Genomic DNA, 25,630 nt, shown 5'->3' on the forward strand with positions numbered 1-25,630 from the left:
ATTCCTATATTTTTTTTCCCACTTGGAAAAACTGTCAGGTGTTTTGTTGTTGTTGTTGTTGTTGCCACCACAGTATTCTCGCTTGTTCATCTGTGTTGATGGGCTCATATTGCCCATGCGGTCTGAAGTTGAAATTTTACAACGGGACATTTGGCTTTGTAGTCGTATTTTTTCCTCTTAATTTGTTTTACTTTGGGGAACTTCCCATTAGCGAGTCACAAGTAGGGAGGCAATGTCCTTGATTCCGGTGTGTGTAAGCTAGCTTGCTCTGCGCCGACCAATTAAATCTCTGATTATTTTTGGAGTCTTTCTATTAATTGTTGCGGTAATTGGTGATCGTAATACTACCTGCCTTCACAAATCCAACCCTGCAATCTAATTGACTTTTGACTTCAAATATTCGTTGTCAACTGAAATAAGTCATATACGGTACTCTATGGCGGGGGTTCATAACCTTTTTGACTTCAGGGCCAACTTTTCCTTTATAAAGGGGCCCTCTTGATTTTAATCACATTCAATAATTGTATTGAACTTACTTAAAGTTTACAACCTTTTTTCAAATAAAATGAAAGCATGTGCTAATCACAAAGATCATAATCAAGGCTTAGGTCAGGCTGATTACAAACATACTAATCAAATATACTGCAAAAGAAGTCACTCAAACTGATGAAAAATACATTTGCATACTATTACAGTGCTAAAATAAATACAAACTAATACCAATATATATATAAGTTTCTTAAACTGTCAATACCAGAGTGCAAATTGAAATACAGCTTCACCATTTTAGTCAAAATTTTTGCACTTGAGCTAAAGTCATAAAGACATTTCTTGAGACTTCTTCTGTTTGTTTGAGATTTGAGAGTCAAGCAGATGTGGACTGAGAATGTTCAGTTTTGTTTGACCCGTACAGCCTCAGGATGGGTGTGCCTTAACTGCAATGTAACTTTGGTATGTCTGATAATATAACTGACGTTGGGAATAAAGGAGTGCAAAAACTGATGGAAGTCCACAGGAGTAAGGTCTTAGACAGGAGGCAACAAGGAGGCATAGTGGATAAAGTAGAGACGTTTGTGGAATTTGTCTCTCCCTGATAGAGAGGGTGAGTATGGCAGGAATGCGACCCTGAAAAGACTGCATAAACAGCAGAGGGTGTATAGGGTGGGAGGGAGTTTAGTCTTGTGCAGAGACAGGAGTGTGTCTCATCCTAGGAAAACCAGCTGAGAACAGCCGCATCAGACACTTCCACTCTGTACTACTACTATCACAGGATGCGGTTGTCCAACAAGAGTTGGACTTGGAGGCAGCGTTAGAAATGATGGATTTCAGCTGCCGCCTGGTGAGGATGGGGGCGCCAGGGGTCATGAGAAGAATGGCTCTCGCTCTGCTTTCTTTCTCACAGACCAGGGTTAATGTGCTGGAATGGGTACAAGCTTGTTAAATAAGATAGCCTTCTAGAAGAAACTCAAGGGTCTGTCACCTTTTACAGAGTACAGCTGACAAAAAGCTTTATTTTGTTTTGAGCCTTTGCCATTTTTTTCATCTGTTGAAGGTTACGAACAGCAACTGAGTAATAACAAGCTAATCTTCAATAAATTATGGCTCCGTTACAGTCTATAGAAAGTATTTTTTGGGAAAAAGGCACTAAATACGGAGTTAAAGGGGAACTGCACTTTTTTGGAATTTTGTCTATCGTTCACAATCTTTTTGCGAGACAAGAAGACGCATGGTTTTATTTGCATTCCAACATGTAAAAATCAGCTCGTTCTAGACGGCTAGCAATGCAGCTAATTGGAGCAAACAATTCTACCTCTAAATCGCTTTAAAAAGGCTTTTAAATAATGCCAACAATACTTTAATACGTATAATAACCAATCTGTCGAGACTTTATTGTAAGTGTGAACACGGAGGAACTCTATTTATTTTTTATTTGTATCTATTTTTTTCAGCGGAGTAACACATCGGCATGCTTCGGTATTAGCCATAAAAGCTAGCTACAGCAAGAGCTAAGCTAGCTTCTACATCAGCACCCAAATCACTTTTGCGTTTGTAATACACAACACTGTGATAGGACACTAATCGGTACTGAGTGAAAAACATGAACAATCATATTACAGTATCTGTAAGGTATTATTTCATGTTTTGTTTGTACACAGCTAGCCAGACCGTGAATGTACTGTAGTTGTACTAACATGCATGAGGTGCTGCGTGTATCATGATCAATATAAAGTGTGACTCACTCGATGGACGGTTGTCTGTTTGGTCCAGCTGGCCGGGGACGTTTCCCGGTTGATTTGGGTAAGCACTCCATTTACGGTATGTCGAAATAGTTTGGCTCAAATTTACTTTCACCTCACTCTCTCGGCTTCCGTCTGCACCGTCTCCTCACCTTTCCTTCGTGCTCGCTTCTCGAAGCAATAGTTCATATTTTGTTTGTACACAGCTAGCGAGATAGCATATGTACTGTACTTGTATTAACACACATGACGTGCTGCGTGTATCATGATCAATATAAAGTGTGACTCACTCGATGGACAGTTGACAAATAGTCATCTTCGTTGTCTGTTACAAAGTCTGACATGATTAGAAAACACTCGTGTTTGTTTTAGTAAATAGGAACACACATTTGTTGCTGGAAGTCAGAAGTGCGCTGCAATGGAAACGGAAATTAATGCGCTGAGGAAATCAGTTCTGGCAATGCTTAAAATTGTACATACTACATATTGTTATGAATGTGTCTGTTGCTACAATTTTATATATACTTGCAGGGTGTATATAAAATGTTGATGAAGGGCTTTGAAGGCTACAACAGTGATTCCCATTAGCCGCATCTCCCAAGCCTTTTTTTTATCATCTTTAAAATTCGTAAAAAAAGATGTGTTCTTGTCTCTAATAGTGGTTGTGAATGATAGGCAAAATGTAAATAAAGTGCAGTTCCCCCTTTAAATCACTGAAAATGTATACAATTTCTAAACACTTGAAAATGTTGGGAGGGTTTTAAAATAGTTCTTGACAAGAGAATCATGTCCCACTGGAGCTTGTTGCAATGTTCTAGTCTATCCATCCATCCATCCATTTTCTACAGCTTATTCCCTTCGGGGGCGCTGGTAGTCCTGGTCAAACACTTGGCCCCAAGTATTGACGTAAATATCCGTATACTTGGTTGAGTGTGACGAGTTTTACATATTAGCAACACAGCACATTTATGCAAACATTCTGGAACAGCTAGTGACTGTAGTGGCAGTACATGCAGATCTTAAGCCATAATTGAAACACTAAAGTCTGGAGCACCATTGTATGCAAAAGCATTTGCCCAGAGACTCTTTGCAATGGTTCACCTATTGCTTTAAGCACACAGCCTTCTTATCCCTTTTGTACTGGTATTACCCGTCCAGTCACTTTCTATTGGAGTTCAACTGCAGCACACCTTGTCAACAGGAAGTTTTAAGGCCAGGACTAGTCAAATGACGGCCCAGAGACCAAATCAGGTCTGGGAATGACACCAGACCAGACCGTGAGTGCAGTTAAAAAACTTGGAAAATACTACAATTTTTGCTGCGGATTCCTAAAAACATTACAGCAGTGTCAGATTGTTGACTAATATATTTGCAGTAGGTCCTTAAACAGCAGATTTTCAGGAATATATCAAATAAAAATACTAGTGCAGAGAGAAGTACTTGGCTCTCTGGAAATGTGGCCCCCAAAACCATAGAGTTGAATAAACCTGCTTTAGGCTGTATACGATGTACTGTATTAAATCACACTGAATCAGTAAACAATGCATATAACTGTCAACTTTGTTTTTGGTTAACCTCTTTAAGAGACTGGATTTCCCTTTATTAGGATACACTACCTAAATGCAATTTAAAATAAAATAAAAAATGTATTCAGAATATTGGATGTAACTATTGGGAGGAAAAATAACTTATACTGTCCGGTTTGCCTGCTCTGATTTATCATTTGAGAGCTATCCTTTGTATTTCTGTTCAAACCAAATGTTTTGCCTTTTATCTTTTGAATGTTGTCACCAAAAAGAAACTGATATGTAAATATGGAACTTAAAAAGATTCCCGAAAAGATGCGTCTTTTAACCGATCAGCCACTAAGCATTCTGACATAGCAAGGAAGCAAACGAATTATGTCAGGGTTTCCCCTTAATGTATTTGATTTGTGGCGGTACACTACGGCAATATATTAGCCGCCACACCTTTTTAAAAACGAGGTAGTTTTTATTTGTATTTTCTTACATGAAAATAATGTATTGTAGCGTCCAGAAAAAGATACACAAAGTCCGACACTCATTATTGACACTTTTTTTGCTATTGATTCCAACAAGTATTTCCTCTGCATTTCACTCTTAAACACACATACTCATTCTCTGCCGACGCGGTGTGTTCAGACCATAGGATAATGAACATCATGACACACAAACATACACATTAACACCGGCAGGTAGTTACAGTATGAATGGATATATATTGGTTCTTTTTTGCCACTATTCACTAGTGAAGCCCAAAAATTTGGCTGCGAAAAAGAACGCACTTTGCTCACCCACACAGCGCTGCCGAAACCGATTGTTGTGATGACGTAAGCCTTTTGCATGGGGTTGTCTGGATCCAAGACAGCATGTCCGCGATGTGGACGTACCTTTTTAATATAGCCGAGATGTACTGCATTTAAAAAAAATGTAAGCTGACACAGATTTTAAGGAGAGAAAGGCTCCCAGCAGCGCAAAGCAAGTGTGGCATCATGCTTTGTGCAGCTCACTTTTCGTCGCAAACATGGAGTGACAGAGCTTCCTGGAAGAGTTAGTGCTGCAAGGGGTTCTGGGTATTTGTTCTGTTGTGTTTTATGTTGTGTTACGGTGCGGATGTTCTCCCAAAATGTGTTTGTCATTCTTGTTTAGTGTGGGTTCACAGTGTGGCGCATATTTGTAACAGTGTTAAAGTTGTTTATACGGCCACCCTCAGTGTGACCTGTATGGCTGTTGACCAAGTATGCTTGCATTCACTTGTGTGTGTGTGTGTGTGTGTGTGTGTGTGTGTGTGTGTGAAAAGCCGTAGATATTATGTGATTGGGCCGGCACGCAAAGGCAGTACCTTTAAGGTTTATTGGCGCTCTGTACTTCTCCCTACGTCCGTGTACAGCAGCGTTTTATAAAGTCATAAATTTTACTTTTTGAAACAGATACCGATAATTTCCGATATTACATTTTAAAGCATTTATTGGCCGATAATATCGGACTGCCGATATTATCGGACATCTCTACTTATATTCTGTAACATTCACAGTTTTGGAAAAAGTGCAGAGGTAGAATTCAAAATAACCTCTTGTATATAATATAAACATAAATAATGCCTCAAAACAGGTTAATTACATTTAAACAAAAAACAGCAGACGAGCTCTTGCCCTGCACAGCTGTTTTGTGCTTTGTAGTGTCAATCTTGTAGATCTTTATTTGCCACAGATATATACGTTCCTGCTTTGCACACAGTACATTCTGCTTACCATGTGTCACGGGCAGGGCGAAAACACGGATACCTTTTCCGCAAATCATTCGTGAGTTGCATTTACGTTTCGGCATCTCTCTCTTGTGTCCTGTCTGTCTCTCGACTCTCTCGCTCTCTGTCTCTGCCTCTCCCTCACGAATGCTGCTGCGTGTGCTCGCCTCCACAATTTGTTTTGTTTTTAACCCGTTCTTAACCCTGAACGAACATTGAAAATACACGCAACCCTAACTCAAAATGCCGGACATTTGAGGCATTTAAGAAACCACGCCCGGACAGCCCCGCAAAAGAGGACATGTCTGGGGAAAAGAGGACGTATGGTCAGTCTAGCTAAAAACCTTTCTGCTCACCACACCGCAGGAGCACTGACTCCATGCGCTCTGAATACGCACTGCTGATTGGCTGTTACATGCACTCTGAATACGCACTGCTGATTGGCTGTTACATGCACTCTGAATACGCACTGCTGATTGGCTGTTACATGCGCTATGAATACGCACTGCTGATTGGCTGTTACATGCGCTTTGAATACGCACTGCTGATTGGCTGTTACCGCTCTGCGTGTAACCAATCAGATGGTTCTGTGGGTGGGACAGTGCTGGGTGCTGCAGAGACGTACTGGTAGAGGCAGAACTAAGCTGAGTAGCTTGTTAAGACTTTAGTTTAGGCGATGGCTCTTTGTTGTTAAGGCGGCCGCCTTAACAACATAGTGTTGCGGGAAACCCTGGTCTACAATAACAGCAGAATTGACGCTAGATTTGTTGCCTGTCGTTTTTAATAGTGACTAAAAGGATTTGAGAAATGTCTAGAGAAAAAAAAGTACATTGTACAATAAGCATCATCAATTGAAAAATACAGCGAAACAATATTATTTAAGAAAATATGTTAATACTATAATTATTACCAGATTTGTTTGAAATGTATGTATATATTTTTTTGCCTTTTTAAGTGAAATGCTTGCATCATAGCAAATGTGATGACGTCATACTGGCCACACTGGTATCTTGGCAATCTAGTATGTACACACGCTCCATCATATTCTTTGTGTTTTACAGCTAGGCTGTAATATATTTCTGCTCTGGCACGAGTTTGATATGGAAGTATTTCCAGTTGTTGTAACATGAATCCCGACAGTTTGATGTCGACCTGACCTGACTCGAGCAGACACTTCCTGTTGCGAACCGCATCGACCGTGACCTTTTGCATTCTTCACAGATTGTTTGTGAAAGTTCAAGACGTGCAAAGGATTTGCAACATTTTAATCATTAGTACAAAAATCTACTCTAAAGTTGATTTAGGTAAGAAGTTGCATTCTCTAAACCCAGGTGTTTCATAACTGTGCTAAGCTAACAATATTGTATACTTGTAACTATTATAACTCAGATGCATACTATAGGGTTTTGCGCATCGACTTTAGGCATTTCTTGTTATGAATGCGTCCATCATTTGTGGATGTTCACTATTTGCAGTATGTTTTACAATGAGGATCCACTGTTCTGTAATAGCTCACTTTTAAATCACTAACCATTAACCTCTTTCTCTCATTGGAACAGCTACCATGTCGGACCCAAGCAAGTTTTTGTATGCGGACCGAAATCTGATCAACAATCCACTGGCGCAGGCTGACTGGGCGTCCAAGAAGCTGGTATGGGTTCCATCAGAGCGCCTGGGCTTCGAGGCTGGTTCCGTGAAGGAAGAGCAGGGCGACGAATATATGGTCGAGCTGGCAGACTCCGGTAAGAAGATCCGGGTGAACAAGGATGACATCCAGAAGATGAATCCACCTAAGTTCAGCAAAGTGGAAGACATGGCTGAGCTCACCTGTCTGAATGAGGCCTCAGTGCTGCACAACCTGAAGGAAAGATACTATTCTGGACTCATATATGTAAGTATAGAGTGCTGATATGATATTTATACTTATTGTTATTATTATTATGATGTATCTCCTTGAAGACTTTCCACCTTTCATCCAAAACTCCTCTTGAATTTTACATTTTACTGTAGGTGTGAAGTTTTCTTTTTTAAGCATCTGGTGGGAGTGGTCATGACAGGGTTGTTTTTGCTCTTTGTGCCGGGTAACACCTGTCCTGCATATACCCATGGGTCATTGACCTCCTCAATGGCAAAACAAATGGTTAGAAATGCGAAGCACTATAGACTATTTCAACACAAGCTTTTCGGTACACCTCTTAAAGTAATCGGACAAGGTTTGGTATGGACACCATGACTTGTAAAACAAGATATTTTGGATAAACATTTTTGCGATAAACTAGAACAGATATTGTCTGACCTCGTATGTTCTGATGAGAAGACAAACATTTCCACAGGCACGCTCCAATCTTCTAAAAATCCATTACTGAAAAACTAAAGATGCTACAGTTAACAGTAGGGGTGCTCAAAAAAAAATCCAAACGTGATTTTTATTTATTTTGATTCTATCAATTAATAATTGACTGTTAAAGAAATAAGTTAATCATTTTTGCATTTTAAACATTTTTAAGAATAATTTTTTCCAGATTGAATCAATCGCTATTATTGTTTTTTTTGTTTTTTTTTTATAAATATTTGATTTTCCTTTTTTTTTTTTTTTTGGATTGTATTAATTGTATTTGTATGACTCCTCAATTGCTTTGTAATGTTCTATTCTAAGTATATTGAAGTTGGGATTGGGTTGGAGATGAGGTTGCTCTGTTTTCTTTTATTAGATCAATAGTCTGTGATTTTTATAAATAAACATAATTTAAAAAATTATTTTTAGGCCAACATTGCTTATATAAGTCGCACTTATTGCGAGAATCATGTTTAATTCTGAATAGAATCGTTGCCCTAAGAATCTAAATCAAATCGTGAGGTTCCCAAAGAGTACCATTTCTAACGAATCAATTTTTGCATTCTGTGGGTATAATGGCCACATGTCCACATATAAATGATCAATCAGTATCACAGGAAGGATTTAAAAAAATATTTAATTTGATGGTTTATTATTGTCCTATCTTTATCATTTGTGCTTTGTTTACTTCCTCAATCCTTCTAGTGTGTTGCTTTGTGAACAGGAAGTCAAGTTTGATCCAAGGACATGGAATGCAAATGGCGTAATTGATGCTCATTATTTTGTTTATCCCCATGTCCTGGGCTGTAAATGATTCGGTTTCTATGACCCGGCACTGCCTTTTGTTTTTGAGGTCGTCTATGGTTGGTTTAAGTGCCTCAAGGCTCTGTAGGCTCTCATGGGAGAGCTTGTGCACCCCAGAGGGAAAGATGACTGATACAGATATCTTGGAACTGCAGCACAGGAGTTGTGAGGCTAACAGAGAAATCAAGAGACAGAGAATTCTGAATATGAAAGATGTATTGCTGTTTTTGTGCTTTTAATGTTATTTTTTTATGACTCGACTAACCTGTCAAGCAGCAGTACTCATTTACAATGCAGTACATGCCCTTCACTTTGAAGTTGTGGCTGGGTGGGGCGGATGTTGCATAACATAGGAGAGGACCCAATCAGAGTTCATGAGAATGCTTCTGCTCCATGTTGAAATGAGGCAGCTTGTTGAGTGAAATTAAACTATGCTGCAACATTAGAATTAAATAATGACGATGAATAATTCAGTATGTAACAATCATGCATTGCTCAAGAAATAAAAATGTAACCGATAGTCCCCAGGAGTCCGCTCACTCAAATCCCCTATCTTGTAATAATTGGATATTTTCTGTTCCGCAGACGTATTCTGGGCTCTTCTGTGTGGTCATTAACCCCTACAAGAACCTGCCAATCTACTCCGAGGAGATTGTTGAAATGTACAAGGGCAAGAAGAAACATGAAATGCCACCTCATATCTATGCCATTACCGACATATCCTACAGAAGTATGATGCAGGGTAAGTCACGAACCCACAGGAGAACAATGTCAATTTATGTTGAAGTGACAATACTTTGGAATGCTTTCCAAACAGAGCTCTGGGCTTCTTTTATGTTGTCAGAGTCCACACTGACTCTCAGCCTTTAAATATGTATATATACAGTAATGGTTGTAGAAACATTGTATACTTTCACCTCCGACCTCACATGTGCTGTCAAAAGGTCGGTTGGATTTAGGGATGTAACGGTTATCGTGACCATAATTATCAAGGTATTGTTGAATGTGCTTAAAGGGGCTTCTAAACACACTGAAATCTTTTGGCCAAGTTAATATTTTTTAAATAGCAAATACAGACTGTTAGAAAAACCCACTATTTTGCATGATTTGTTTATTATGCTTCACTGATAGTGTTATCTTAGTATTTTATCTGTCTTAATGGCTAATCTTATTGTTTGATTATTATTGGTTATTATTGGTTTGTACTGTGGCACTTTAATATTTATTTAAATTGAGTGCTTAACAAATAAAATCTATTATTCATAGTTTCTGGCAGGTGTTGTGGCCTCCTACTCTATTCAGCGGTCTTTGAACGCTTTGTAAAAACACCGGAGTATAGAAGAATCACTCTGTTGTAAGAGAGCACAGCTTGTAGGTCCAATGTGCACAATTGAATAGCCTGGTTGTCAGACAGTATTGTTTTATGTTCACCGTATTTTCTGAACTATAGAGCGCCTAGTGGTTAGAGTGTCCGCCCTGAGATCGGTAGGTAGTGAGTTCAAACCCCGGCCGAGTCATACCAAAGACTATAAAAATGGGACCCATTACCTCCCTGCTTGGCACTCAGCATCAAGGGTTGGAATTGGGGGTTAAATCACCAAAAATGATTTCCAGGCGCGGCACCGCTGCAGCCCACTGCTCCCCTCACCTCCCAGGGGGTGATCAAGGGGATGGGTCAAATGCAGAGGACAAATTTCACCACACCTAGCGTGTGTGTGACAATCATTGGTACTTTAAAAAAACAAAAAAAAAAAAACGGCATATTGGCCGCACCCACTAAATTTTAGGGTAAAAAATAGTTTCTCCGTATATTAGCCGCACAGTACTATAAGCCGCAGATACAGTCGTGGTCAAAAGTTTATATACACTTGTAAAGAACATAATGACATGGCTGTCTTGAGCTTCCAATAATTTCTACAACTCTTACTTTTTTGTGATAGTGATTGGAGCACATACATACTTGTTAGTCACAAAAAATATTCATGAAGTTTGGTTCTTTTATGAATTTATTTTGGGTCTACTGAAAATGTGACCAAATCTGCTGGGTCAAAAGTATACATACAGCAATGTTAATATTTGGTTATATGTCCCTTGGCAAGTTTCACTGCAATAAGGCGCTTTTGGTAGCCATCCACAAGCTTCTGGCAAGCTTCTGGTTGAATTTTTGACCACTCCTCTTGACAAAATTGGTGCAGTTCAGCTAAATGTGTTGGTTTTCTGACATGGACTTGTTTCTTCAGCATTGTCCACAAGTCAGGACTTTGGGAAGGCCATTCTAAAACCTTAATTCTAGCCTGATTTAACCATTCCTTTATTACTTTTGATGTGTGTTTGGGGTCATTGTCCTGTTGGAACACCCAACTACGCCCAAGACTCAACCTCTGGGTAATCCTCCATTTTCATTGTCCCATTTACTCTCTGTAAAGCACCAGTTCCATTGGCAGCAAAACAGGCCCAGAGCATAATACTACCACCACCATGCTTGACGGTAGGGTAGGTATGGTGTTCCTGGGATTGAAGGCCTCACCTTTTCTCCTCCAAATATATTGCTTGTGGATGGCTACCAAAAGTGCCTTATTGCAGTGAAACTTCCCAAGGGACATATAACCAAATATTAACATTGCTGTATGTATACCTTTGACCCAGCAGATTTGGTCACATTTTCAGTAGACTCATAATAATTTCATAAAAGAATTAAACTTCATGAATGATTTTTGTGACCAACAAGTATGTGCTCCAATCACACTTATCACACAAAAATAAGAGTTGTAGAAATTGTTGGAAACTCGAGACAGCCATGACATTATGTTCTTTACAAGTGTATGTAAACTTTTGACCAATACTGTATATACGTTGTGAAATGAGTTATTTACATAGATTCTGGAAATGTTTACTTACATGCCTTAATTGTCTCCAAACGGTGCCTGTAACCCGTCATACACCCACTAACTGCGGAAGCAAGCTCTCCAATCAACCAAACCGACTCAATAACTCCACGGTGACGTCTAGGTGAATTTACTGAGGAATTTGTGAAACTGAAACAATCCAAAAAGAATGCCATTGTAATTTTATAATACTAACACAGACACTCTTAAACGTGTTAGCATATTAGCTATTGCTAAAGACGCAAGTGTCATTACATTACGATAGCACGTACAAATATGCATGAAAACACTCCTACAGACATCACACATGGGACGGTGTAGTAAGTATGAATTGTTTGTTATATTGTAAAACCTATAAACGTTGCATGGAGTGATGAATGAAAAAATCATACGAGTAGAAATTATATGGACTGCTAAGACTGAACGACACTCCCGTTAAGGGAAAAAAAAGCACTAACGAAACAAATTTGTCCAAAGGATGGCGCCATAGCGAAAATAATAAAGCACTTTCTCATTGCTTTTCAAAAAAATACAAAAAAAACCTTCAACACAGTCAGTGAAGAAAAATCCCTAAATTTGCTGCACCGTCCTATTAGCCACAGGGTTTAAAGTGTAGGAAAACGATAGTGGCTTATAGTCCGGAATTTACGGTTGATTGGGGTATGTTTCACCACCGTTGTAGTGAAGAAGGAGCTGAGTCGGAAGGCAAAGCTCTCAATTTACCGGTCAATCTACGTTCCCATCCTCACCTATGGTCATGAGCTTTGGGTTATGACCGAAAGGACAAGATCACGGGTACAAGCAGCCGAAATGAGTTTCCTCCGCCGGGTGGCGGGTCTCTCCCTTAGAGATAGGGTGAGAAGCTCTGCCATCCGGGGGGAGCTCAAAGTAAAGCTGCTGCTCCTCCACATCGAGAGGAGCCAGATGAGGTGGTTCGGGCATCTAGTCAGGATGCCACCCGAACGCCTCCCTAGGGAGGTGTTTAGGGCACGTCCGACCGGTAGGAGTCCACGGGGAAGACCCAGGACACGTTGGGAAGACTGTCTCCCGGCTGCCCTGGGAACGCCTCGGGATCCCCCCGGGAAGAGCTGGACAAAGTGGCTGCGGAGACGGAAGTCTGGCCTTCCCTGCTTAGGCTGCTGACCCCGCGACCTGACCTCGCATAAGCAGAAGAAGATGGATGGATGGATGGATGGATGGGGTATGTTTTTTAAAGGGGAAGCATTTAAGCTAGCAAGCTCCGGCCAGTCCGTTTAAATTGATGAATGTGCTGGTATCACTTTTTTTTCGATCAATTTGAACGTAACTACCGGGAGTTTTTCCAGAATTATAATTAATACCGTTTATCATTACATCCCAGTTGGGTTACGGAATAATTTCCTCACAGCTTGGGTTAACAAAGTTCACATCTTGAAACAATACCTTGTGGTTGTTGCGCTTGTCGACATCTGTTCAAGGGACCTTACACTTGTCAAAGCGCCTCTACCAAGGCTCGTCCATTTCCATGAGCTAATCACCTTAACTTTTTGCATTGACAATTTGACTTGCTAGGATGTCTTGGCTTTTTTTTTTTTTTTTCTTTTTTTTTTTTTTTTAGAAAATGCAGTTTCTAATTCTGAAACAGCAGCCAAGCTTCCCAGTCGCAAGAAGCCGGATGTTGATTTCCTGTTTGTGGCCAATGTGCTTCCGGCCGTAGAGACCAGCTGCTCCGGAAAGAAGATATTGAATGTGCAACATGCTGCTACCACTGCGTAATACAATGTGTTAACCTCCATTTTACCTGTAATTCTTCTCACTCATAGTTTTATGAAGTTGATATTGTTTGGCCATAAGTGTGTAGTTTCATTTCATTATTGTTGGCAATTGTTCAAACTCAAGGCTGTCTTGGGTTCCAGAAAAAATATTCTCAAAGTATGAAATTGGGCAAAATAACCTGATGATTAATTTGTAAATCTTATTTGCAGATCGTGAAGACCAGTCCATCCTTTGCACGTAAGTTAATGCCTGACCAGCCCTTACTTCTCCTGTTCTATTCCCTCAGTATCCTGACTCCCTTCATTTGTTTGTGTGTTTGGCTCGCAGAGGAGAGTCTGGTGCTGGGAAAACTGAGAACACCAAGAAGGTCATCCAGTATCTGGCTCATGTGGCCTCCTCTCACAAGAACAAGAAAGACCAGGTAAATCTAATCTCTTCTTCAATACCTTTTAACATCCACCCTTTAGCTCTCCCATCACGCCGTACTCTTTGATTTGTATTATGTACTAGGGCTGTTATCGTACAGGAAAAACATTTCCTACTCAGCACTGCACTCGTCACCCAAGCACTTTGGCGCAGACTGATGTTTATCTGTGTGTGTCTAAATGAATTGCATAACTTTTGTTAATCCATCACCACATCATTGTGTTGATAAGCTGCAGCCCAACTTTTTTAATGACACAGAAAACCACCTTAGGGCCCTATTATTTCTACATCAACGGAATCACAGAATTAGCAAATAAAAACAGAATCCACTATTAAATTGACATGATGTGACTGACACGTCATAACAAGGAGAAGAAACATTTGTCTGGGGAAATCGAGCGCCTCCAAAATAAAATGTTTTACTCTACCACTCTGATATCAACACGGCTACCTCAAACACAATTGTGCGAAACGAATTGCGAAACGCAGCTCTTACTCAAAGAGCCAAAATTATTTCTACATGACAGGTGATTTGTTTTTTTTGGTATTTTTTCCGTACAAAAATGCCGTGTGAAAAGCCCAAAAAAAACATGGTAATGCTTGCCAGCTTTTTTTGGTGTGATTTTTAAACCTCTTCTTTGGTAAGTTAATGACTAAACAGTGTCCAATAGTATAGTTTGAACTTGAAACAATGCTTGAAAGCTTGTAAACTTACATAAGTTATGCTACACATTATTATGTTTGACTTGAATACTGGGCAAAATTATCTAATGTATCAATACAGGTAAGGATTGTTTCTTTTAATAGCGAACATTCACTCTTATTGTTGGTAAAAACAAGTGTAAATCATTGATAGGCTCCAGCACCCCCGTGACCCCGAAAGGGACAAGCGGTTCAAAATGGATGGATGGATGGCATTTTATTGGCCCCCGACATGTTCTGAAAATTAAATGAAGAAATTAATAATGAGGTATATTGTATATATTTACTATTTGGTTTGCCACCGATAAACACCAAAAGCTTAGATAACATTTTTTTTTTCAAATCGTTTAGTGTATACTGGTGTACATTGTGGAATTTCGATCTACTAACTTAATTGGGGGCAGCACGGTGGTAGAGGGGTTAGTGCGTCTGCCTCACAATACGAAGGTCCTGAGTAGTCGTGAGTTCAATCCCGGCCTCGGGATCTTTCTGTGTGGAGTTTGCATGTTCTCCCCGTGACTGCGTGGGTTTCCTCCGGGTACTCCGTTTCCCTCCCACCTCCAAAGACATGCACCTGGGGATAGGTTGATTGGCAACACTAAAATTGACCCTAGTGTGTGAATGTGAGTGTGAATGTTGTCTGTCTATCTGTGTTGGCCCTGCGATGAGGTGGCGACTTGTCCAGGGTGTACACCGCCTTCTGCCCGATTGTAGCTGAGATAGGCTTCAGCGCCCCCCGCGACCCCGAAGGGAATAAGCGGTAGAAAATGGATGGATGGATGAATAACTTAATTGGTCAATCAATATGTTTGTATAGTAAAGCAGTGTTCCCTATTAAAAATCAATGTAATAATGGCTCTCACGATTTTTCCGGGAGACTTCAGAATTTCAGTGCCTCTTCCGAAAATCTCCCGGGGCATCAATATTGAGGGCGTGCCGTGATGGCAGTGCCTTTAGCGTCCGATTTTACACTATCTGCATGCAGGCCCAATCACATGTTTTATGCGGGCTCTGCTCTACACACGTAAGTGACTACAAGGCATACTTAGTGAACAGCCATACAGTTCACACTGAGGGTGGCCGTATAAAACAACTTTAACACTGTTACAAATATGCGCCACACTGTGAACCCACACCAAACAAGAATGACAAACACATTTCTGGAGAACATCCGCTCCGTAACTCAACATAAACACAACAGAACAAATACCCAGAATCCCATGCATCCCTAACTCTTCCGGGCTACATTATACACCCCCGCTACCACCAAACCCCGCCCACCTCAACCACGCAAGGAGGGGGGGGGGGGTGTTAGCGGGGGTGTATAATGTAGCCCGGAAGAGTTAGGGATGCATGGGATTCTGAGTATTTGTTCTGTTGTGTTTATGTTGTGTTACGGTGCGGATGTTCTCCAGAAATGTGTTTGTCATACTTTTTTGGTGTGGGTTCACAGTGTGGCGCATATTTGTAACAGTGTTAAAGTTGTTTTATAAGGCCACCCTCAGTGTAACCTGTATGGTTGTTGACCAAGTATGCCTTGCAGTCACTTATGAGTGTCTGCAGAAGCCTCATATAACATGTAACTAGGCTGGCACACTGTTTATAGAGGCCGTAGAGGGCGCTAAAGACAGTGCCATCACGGCACGCCCTTATTATTGTTGTTTGGGTGAAAATCAGCAGTCATCCGATAGAATAGTTGCCCTGAATTTCGGGAGTCTCCCGGAAAAATCGGGAGGGTTGGCAAGTATGACGCTGTCAAGCGCCACTCATATAAAACTTGCGAAATAACGTCTCGCGGGCCGCGTGTCTGGTTTATACATAGCACAAAGCAAAAAAAAAACTTTGTATGCAGTGTTTTCATTTTAAATTTCAAAAGAGTTTTGTGGCTCCCATTGTTTTCTTGAATTTGTGAAACGGGTCAAAATGGCTCTTTGAGTGGTAAAGGTTGCCGACCCCTGGCCTATACTCTGTCAAAGCAATTTTTCGTTCAATTTGTCTATTAGGTATATATCCTCATGCTTGTGCACGGGATCAATAGAGCTTCTACTCGTTTACTGCGGTGAAAGCCGCTGGCTGTTGAATTTTAAAACTACTCTTCAGCCACCCAGCCGCTACACTACAGTAGCTTAGTCCGCAAAGGCTATTGGTAGAGGCACTTTTAAACCGAGTTGTAGTTAAGTACTTGACACACCGAGCAAGCAGCAGAGGGGCGCTATCGTTAGCGTCTGTGCAAAGTCGATAACAGAAGTGAACAACATAAATAAATGAGATTAGTGATAAAGTGGCTACAAGGACAGATACAGGTTCCAAAGCAAATTGGTGTATGTGTGTAAATAAAGCTGTAGTCACTAAAAACCAAAGCATTGCTCACTTGGAAGTCAAAGTCTGCGCCGCCATATTTATAAAAATAAAAAGTTTGATGCCTCTGTAAACATGCAAAGCACTTCATAAAATGGCGGTATTGTCTCAAAAATATACTGGTATTAACTATACAGACCCTAAGATGCCTTACTTCATGTTTTACATGATAAATACACCCCTACAATACATCTGGCTGCACTACACATGGCCTTTGATTCCTTTGGCACAATGTCACTCTGTGTGCTTCCGGGCTAAACCACATCAATTTCCATCATTCCATTTTTGAGGTTGTTGTATTTTTTTCCCTCCCATCAACAGAACAGCATGGTCCTGTCACATGTGAGTTGACTCTTTCATTCTTCCTCCCCACCTGATTCTGTCATCGCCCTCTTCCTCTTCCTCCTCCTCGTCCCCATCCCTCGCCAGAGCACACTGTTGTGGCATTTCCTTTGTATGGGGGCTGTGGAGGGACGTGCCTTGTCTCCAAAGTCAGGAGGAAGTCTGTTGGCAGATTAGTGTTCCTGTGAAAAATTCAGCCAGACAATTGTAGGATAAGAGGGGAGGAGGGGTCCTTCTTGAGGAAATAACTGCAATTTCTGCTCTTCAAGTGATAGCAGAGTTTGGATCTGCATGGCTGAATTTTTCAGGATTTCTGTGGCTACTCGGTGCGTGCTTCCGTTGTCCAGGATTTGTTGCAGATTTCTTTTTCGTGACCCAAGTTTGTTTTTAACAGCTTCTCAGGTGTGATGTCAAATGTTTTTGTCCTTCACATAACCTGCTGATGAAACCAAAACCTCTTGTGTACTTGTTTTTTTCTTTGTCATTTTTGCTCCGAAAAATTTAATCTTAACATGCTTCAAAAGACAATGGTGCTTAATCGTACTCCTTTCACATAAACAGTCATTTAAATATTATTTTTTACATATTTGTCTGGTGTTTAATTTATCGGTGCTGCGTAAAGCAGACACAATAAAAAGCAGGTGACAATTTAGAAAAGGAACATAAAAGTTTTATTTTGAGTCATTGTTTTCTTGCGATGCCTGGTTGAGGGTCTCTGGGTGTTTTGGGGCACTAATGTTTGTGTGGAAAAGGCTCGGGTGTAAAGTGTTTGTACGTCTCTCATGATCCTAGACCCAAGTATGTAAGTATGTGTTAATTTTGACTTCAAAGCGATTAAATCCAATGTTAGTTACTGCAATTGTAGATCATTTGAAGACATAGCCTAAATGTTAAATCAAATCAAATGTTTTTTAATCTTTCTTGATCTTCTCTATTCTCACCAGGGGGAGCTAGAAAAGCAGCTTCTGCAGGCGAACCCCATCCTGGAGGCTTTTGGAAATGCTAAGACAGTCAAAAATGACAACTCTTCTCGATTTGTAAGAATTATTGTCATTTATTATGAAGCACCTTGATTTATTTTTTAAATACATTATTCTTTTTCTTGCAGGGAAAATTCATCAGGATCAACTTTGATGTCAACGGTTATATTGTCGGTGCAAATATTGAAACTTGTATCCTTGACACAATGTAAACATGGAGGTTTTATCTGGGGCTACAAATGATAAGTAAGGATGCATTTTAACCAATACTAATGCCAAAGCAGTACTTTTGTAACTACCGTAACAAAAAAACATACATTGTTCCAACAAAAAAGGCCTTTTTATTTATACGTAATTTTGTAACATGCAAGTTGAACATAATAGTAATTTTTAGAGGTGGGAATTTCACGATTCTATTCCAAATCTTGGTGTGACGATTGGATTCTGAATCGGTTCTTGATTCAACACTATTCTCGTAATATACGATTTGGTATGTAAGTTATAATAAAACCATTTCAATACAGGTTACAAAAGATCCTTTTTGCTGCTGACGTACCACTTATACATGCACTGTTGGTCTAAAAGTATATTTTTATAAATGTATTTTTAAAATTACAATAATCTCAATGTTAATCAATCTAATACAAGAAAATAAAGCAACACCTACCCAACCCCAGCTTCATAATACTTAGGTTAGAAATACCAAAGCAATTGAGAATGCATACTGTACAAATGCAATACTTATTATTACAATAATAATAAAAGAAAAACCAAGAATGTTTTTTTTTTTAAACTCAATTTATCCAAAAAAGGTGCTGAAAATGTCTAGCTTTTTTTTCCATTTATTTTTATTTATTTTTTTATAAATCTTCTTGGAAATTATGAATGTCTTTTTGAATTAACAAATAAAAATGTAAAAAAAAATTTGAGCCACCTTAGTAATTGAACAACTTCCATGACACAGAATGTATAAAATGTCTGAGTAATGGATACAATAATATGAAAATTGCCTTCAAAATGTTACAATTATATCAGTAAAGCAGTGCAGAACACAGGCATTGTCTTGTAATGGTAATTTTCACAATTCCGGGGTTCCTAAATGCACCTCCAGGAAGCACATTGACAAAATTTGAAGACAATTAATATTGATCATGATTAATCCAAATAAAGGCCCCCATTATCATATTTAAAAAATACATACTGTATTTTCCGCACTATAAAGCGCACCGGATTATAAGGCGCACCTTCAATGAATGGCCTATTTTAAAACTTTGTTCATATATAAGGCACACCGCATTATAAGACGCTACAGTAGAGGCTGGGGTTACGTTATGCATCCCGTAGTTGCGAGACCTGTTGTGGCTCAATATTGGTCCATATATAAGGCGCACCGGATTATAAGGCGCACTATCAGCTTTTGAGAAAATTGGAGGTTTTTAGGTGCACCTTATGTGCGGAAAATACAGTGTTTGTTTACTCTGTTTTTTGTGAGCCCATTGTTTGAAAGTTGTCCTTGACAGACATTCTTTTAGATTTGCTGGAGAAGTCCCGTGCCATTCGCCAGGCCAGAGAAGAACGGACGTTCCATATATTCTACTACTTGCTCACTGGAGCTGGAGATAAGTTACGTTGTAAGTTCCACACTAATCAGTTCAAAGACAATTTCCCTTAACGAGGCGCTTGCTAATATTTTTTCTAACGATCCTGTCATTTTTTTTTAGCGGAGCTCCTCCTGGAAAACTACAACAACTACCGTTTCCTTTCCAACGGGAACGTCACAATTCCGGGGCAGCAGGACAAAGACCTGTTTGCAGAGACCATGGAAGCCATGAGGATTATGAGCATTCCTGAGGACGAGCAGATAGGTGAGGCCACCCACATGTGTTCTTGGATACTTGCCCTGCTTTTACCAACACTGCAGTGTTTTTTTGTGCAGGTATGTTGAAGGTGGTGTCTTCAGTGTTGCAGCTTGGAAACATGACCTTCAAAAAGGAGCGTCACACTGACCAGGCTTCCATGCCTGACAACACAAGTAAATTATACCCAACTCTTGGTCTAAACTTAGTCCTTCTGACTATACAGATTGTGTTTGTGGTTCTTTGTATTCTTTTCTTCACTTTGCCAACTTCTTAAACCTTCTCTCCACCTGATCCATCCTCTAGCTGCCCAGAAGGTCAGCCACCTCATGGGGATGAACGTCACCGATTTCACCAGGGCCATCCTGTCACCCAGGATCAAGGTGGGTCGAGACTATGTCCAAAAGGCCCAGACCCAAGAGCAGGCGGAATTTGCTGTGGAGGCCTTGGCCAAAGCCACATATGAGAGGATGTTCCGCTGGTTAGTCATGAGGATCAACAAAGCTCTGGACAAAACCAAGAGACAGGGAGCCTCCTTCATTGGCATCCTGGACATCGCTGGTTTTGAGATTTTTGAGGTAAGTCAAACTAGTACTAAACCTAATAGAGTAGTACCCAAACTTATGAGTTTAATTGGTTCTGTGACGAAGCTCTTAACTCAGAACATTGTACATCAAATCAATGACTTGAAATTAAATCAATTTAAATGGTACTTGGCAACCCTAAAACAGCACAATTTTAACATGTCAAATGTCCTTTTAACAAACTTTTAGATAAGAAATATTGTATAAAAACTAGGGCTGTTAAAAATCATGTGATTAATCAAAAATAATTATTGCATAAAACATGAACACACCTAGATTAATCATGCAATTTATATTGCTCGTACAAGCTCTTTAACTTTAGAGGAACTGCACTTTTTTGGGAATTTAATATACTAATATAATAATGTATAGCATTTACCTTGGAGAGTGGACTTCTGCAGTATCTCATTTCAGCTGCTTTTCCATCAAACACACCATCAGCAGCTTCTGTGTATTTTATTGGAAAATATCTGCCTTTTGTTTTTTTGGCATTGTGTCACAGTACAGTACATACTAGCACTTATAGCTTGGTTTGTTTCACCATATTGGCGACATGCTCTTTAATGTTTTTGATTTCTTATATTTTAATTCAATGAATATCATCCGCTCCTTCTCAGCTTTGTCCTTCCCACCCACTTTATTCTAAAACCAAGTTATGTTGATCTTTAGCTAAAAGCTAATGTTAGCAGGTAAGACCAGATGTTTTGGATTAATCTTACGGAGGGTGCTTGTAGCTCAAACTTTTGCTTGCAACTTGAAACATAGCAATTAGCGAAGAGACAGCTCTTATCTCAAAACACTCTTTAAGTTGAGGTACCGCTGTGCTTTAATTGGCATTGCAATTATTTTTCTTCCAGCTGAACTCCTTTGAGCAGTTGTGCATCAACTACACCAACGAGAAGCTGCAGCAGCTCTTCAATCACACCATGTTCATCCTGGAGCAGGAGGAGTACCAGAGGGAGGGCATCGAGTGGAGCTTCATCGACTTTGGCCTTGACCTGCAGCCCTGCATAGAGCTCATTGAAAAACCTGTGAGTTGGGCAAAGCGGAACGTTTTTGACGTGTCCAGGCTTTTCAAATTCTTAATTTCTGACCATTGTGTGTAGGCCAGCCCACCTGGTATTCTGGCTCTGTTGGATGAAGAGTGCTGGTTTCCCAAGGCTACAGACAAGAGCTTTGTGGAGAAAGTGCTCCAGGAGCAGGGCACACACCCCAAGTTCTTTAAGCCCAAGAAACTGAAGGATGAAGCCGACTTCTCTATTTACCATTATGCTGGCAAGGTGAGCAGACTGTGTTCTTACCATTACTTGCTGTTATTTACAATGTTAGCAGTGCCAGCATATATCGCATTTTCCTGACTATAGAGTGCACCGGTAATAAGCCGCACCCACTACATTTTAGGGGGGGAAAAATGAGCCACACCTGACTTTAATGGAAGTTATTTACACAAAAGATTTTATAAATGTTTATTTACATACCTTGTTTCCAAACGATGTCTGTAAATGGCTGATCAAACGAAACAGAAGTCATGGTCTTGGACACACTATCTGCACAAGCTAGCTCTCCAATCAGCTAAACAGACTTAACTCCACAGTGATGTTTTTGTGAATTTACTGAGGAATTTACGAAACTGAAACATTACAATAAGAATGCCGTTGTAAGTTAATTAAACTAACACTCGTAAACGTGTTAGCATCTTAGCTAATGCTTTAGACGCTAGCTTGATTACATTACGATTGCACGTACAAATATGCATGAAAACACGCTACAGACATCACACATGGGGCAGTTAAGTGAGTAAGAATTGTTATAGTTATATTGTAAAACTTACAAATGTGGCTTGGAGTGATGAATGAAGAATCCATACAAGTAGAAACACTATGGAAGATTGGAAGACAGAACGACACTTCTACTTCCGCTTCAAAGCTTTAAACTGCAGCAAACACTTAAAGTTAAAGTTAAAGTACCAATGATTGTCACACACACACACTAGGTGTGGCGAGATTATTCTCTGCATTTGACCCATCACCCTTGATCACCCCCTGGGAGGTGAGGGGAGCAGTGGGCAGCAGCGGTGGCCGCGCCCGGGTATCATTTTTGGTGATTTAACCCCCAATTCCAACACTTGATGCTGAGTGCCAAGCAGGGAGGTAATGGGTCCCATTTTTATAGTCTTTGGTATGACTCGGCCGGGATTTGAACTCACAACCTACCGATCTCAGGGCGGACACTCTAACCACTAGGCCACTGAGTAGGCATTCACCCAATTGCACATTCAGTGAGCGAACTCATCCAAAAGATGGCGCCATAGTACAAACAATAACACACCATTTAAGTGTCTTTGCTTGTGTTTAATGAAAACTATTTGCTTTATAGCCGTCTGCGAAGAAAAATCCATAACTTAGCCTCACCATTTTATAATCTGCAGTGTGCAAAGCGTAGGAAAAAAGTAGCGGTTTGTAGTACAGAAGTTCCTGTACTTGCAGATGATCTTGACAATAGTCTCTTCTTACTCGGCAGGTGGACTATAAGGCGGATGAGTGGCTGATGAAGAACATGGACCCTTTGAACGACAATGTTGCCTCCCTGCTCAACCAGTCCACAGACAAGTTTGTCTCTGATCTTTGGAAGGACGGTGAGTCTCGGGGGAAAAATGGTCTCCCAGGAATAGAAGTGGGAATCTTTGGGCACCTGATTCCCATTCTTGGAGTTATGATTCCATTCTCATAATATAATATTTGGTGTATATATGATTAGGGCTGGAACTAACAACTAATTTGATAATTGATTAATCTGTCGATTATTACCTCGATTAATAATCGGATAAAAGAGACAAACTACATTTCTATCCCTTCCAGTATTTTATTGAAAAACAATAGCATACTGGCACCATACTTATTTTGATTATTGTTTCTCAGCGGTTTGTAAATGTTGCAGTTTATAAATAAAGGTTTATAAAAAATAAAAAAGTAGCCTCTGCGCATAGCATAGATCCAACGAATCGATGACTAAATTAATCGCCAACTATTTTTATAATCGATTTAATCGATTAGTTGTTGCAGCCCTATATATGATATTAAAACCTTTTCAAAACGGGTTACAAAAGCTCCTATTGGCTGTTGACGTACAACTTGTATGCGCAGTATGTTTAACATTTTATTCACAGAATGTTAATCTAGTAAAAGAAAACTAACCCAATCCCAGCTTCACAATAAATATAATAGACATTTACTGTACAAATAAATTGGAAAGACATCCTTCCAAAAAGGTAAAATATAAATTAAAAATATCAAAAATAGTAGTTCAATGTTTTTAATCCAAAAATTTACAGAAAAAAAGTGTCAAAGATAAATCGATTATCAAAAGTTAAGAATCGATTTAGAATCACAATGAATGAAAAGTTGTTTTTTTTTAAGCCCCCATAACCAGGAACAAAGGTTGCGTGACTCCTTTTTGGCATGCTGATTGAAGCCGTAAAATTCCAGTATTCTAATCCCACATTTGTGACATTTTGACAGTACCGTATTTTCCGCACCATAAGCCGCCCTGGGTTATAAACCGCGCCTTCAATGAACGGCATATTTCAAAACTTTGTCCACCTATAAGCCGCCCCGTGTTATAAGCCGCATCTAACTGCGCTAAAGGGAATGTCAAAAAAACAGTCAGATAGGTCAGTCAAACTTTAATAATATATTAAAAACCAGCGTTCTAACAACTCTGTTCACTCCCAAAATGTACGGTAATGTGCAAATGTGCAATCACAAACATAGTAAAATTCAAAATAGTGCTTAGCAATAGCAACATCAATAACTTAATGTTGCTCGAACGTTAATGTCACAACACACAAAATAAACATAACGCTCACTTTCTGAAGTTATTCTTCATTCATAAATCCCTCGAATTCTTCTCCTTCGGTGTCCGAATTAAAAAGTTGGGCGAATACGGGATCCAAAATGGCCGGCTCCGTCTCGTCGAAGTCATCGGAGTCAGTGTCGCTGTTGCCTTCATTCGAATAGTGATGGTGCTGACACTTCTGCTTGCTGCTCTCTGCTCAACAACCCACTGTTCGAGTTTGTCCTCCAACAGTTGCCATCTTGCTTTGTTCCCTCGGAAACTCTGTTTTGTCTTCTTTACCTGGCGCAGGTCATCTTGTTGCTTCCTCCACCTACGCACCATTGATTCATTTATGTTATATTCTCTTGCTGCTGCTCTATTTCCGTGTTCTTCGGCATGACTTATTGCCTTAAGTTTAAATTCTGCGTTATACGCGTGTCGCTTAGTAGGAGCCATTTTGTGGTCTTTACAGATGTAAACACACAAAGGAAATGAAACGTAATATCCGCGCGCTTCTTCTTCTATGGGGGCGGGTGGTTGCTTACAGTAGAAGAAGAAGCGCTTCCTCTTCTATGGGGGCGGGTGCTTACCTTGGCGGTTGCTTACCGTAGAAGAAGAAGCGCTTCCTCTTCTACGGGGAAAAAAGATGGTGGCTGTTTACCGTAGTTGCGAGACCTAAACTTTATGAAAATGAATCTTAATATTAATCCATATATAAAGCGCACCGGGTTATAAGCCGCACTGTCAGCTTTTGAGAAAATTTGTGGTTTTTAGGTGCGGCTAATAGTGCGGAAAATACGGTATATAGAAAATATACTGTATGCCGTACAAGTGGCTTCCATTTTTTACGGCCAACTCATCAAGTCTCAGGTTATTACTTTGAAGTTCCACATAAACCACTTTTGGTTGACATTGGGATGAGGTAGCGACTTGTCCAGGGTGTACCCCGCCTACCGCCCAAATGCAGCTGAGATAGGCTCCAGCACCCTTCGCGACCCCGAAAGGGACAAGCAATAGAGGATGGATGGATGTTGACATACAATTTGAGACCCGTGGATGATCATTTCTATAAAGAATCGGTCTGTTTAGTTCAAGACGTAATTGATATTACAGCCGTCATAAGACATACTACTAGACAGCATATCAATGTGCACACGGTAACTTCCTTTTCAGTGCAAACTAAGTTTTAAAATAAGAGCATGGCCGTATTAATCTTAGTTCTACCGCAGCACCTAACAAAATGTACCCATTTGACAGTGATATTAATG

At 40.0% G+C, this 25,630-nt stretch overlaps 1 protein-coding gene across 2 annotated transcripts in view; it reads left to right on the forward strand.

The window, feature by feature from the left end:
• Window positions 1–25,630, forward strand: part of LOC133615190 (myosin-9-like) — a 77,728-nt gene that overhangs the window by 19,296 nt on the left and 32,802 nt on the right. The window contains exons 2-15 of one of the 2 annotated variants that reach the window (XM_061973578.2): window positions 7,061–7,392; window positions 9,226–9,382; window positions 13,490–13,517; window positions 13,608–13,701; window positions 17,088–17,108; window positions 18,053–18,145; window positions 18,217–18,280; window positions 19,621–19,719; window positions 19,810–19,953; window positions 20,025–20,120; window positions 20,251–20,522; window positions 21,386–21,559; window positions 21,635–21,808; window positions 23,049–23,163. In XM_061973578.2, coding sequence (XP_061829562.1) covers window positions 7,066–7,392; window positions 9,226–9,382; window positions 13,490–13,517; window positions 13,608–13,701; window positions 17,088–17,108; window positions 18,053–18,145; window positions 18,217–18,280; window positions 19,621–19,719; window positions 19,810–19,953; window positions 20,025–20,120; window positions 20,251–20,522; window positions 21,386–21,559; window positions 21,635–21,808; window positions 23,049–23,163 — 1,858 coding nt within the window. In that variant the 5' untranslated portion in view covers window positions 7,061–7,065. The remainder of the gene's footprint in view (window positions 1–7,060; window positions 7,393–9,225; window positions 9,383–13,489; window positions 13,518–13,607; window positions 13,702–17,087; window positions 17,109–18,052; window positions 18,146–18,216; window positions 18,281–19,620; window positions 19,720–19,809; window positions 19,954–20,024; window positions 20,121–20,250; window positions 20,523–21,385; window positions 21,560–21,634; window positions 21,809–23,048; window positions 23,164–25,630) is intronic. The other variant, XM_061973579.2, reaches the window with a different exon arrangement.

Source organism: Nerophis lumbriciformis, linkage group LG22, assembly GCF_033978685.3.
Source record: "Nerophis lumbriciformis linkage group LG22, RoL_Nlum_v2.1, whole genome shotgun sequence".
Taxonomy (NCBI): Eukaryota; Metazoa; Chordata; class Actinopteri; order Syngnathiformes; family Syngnathidae; genus Nerophis; species Nerophis lumbriciformis.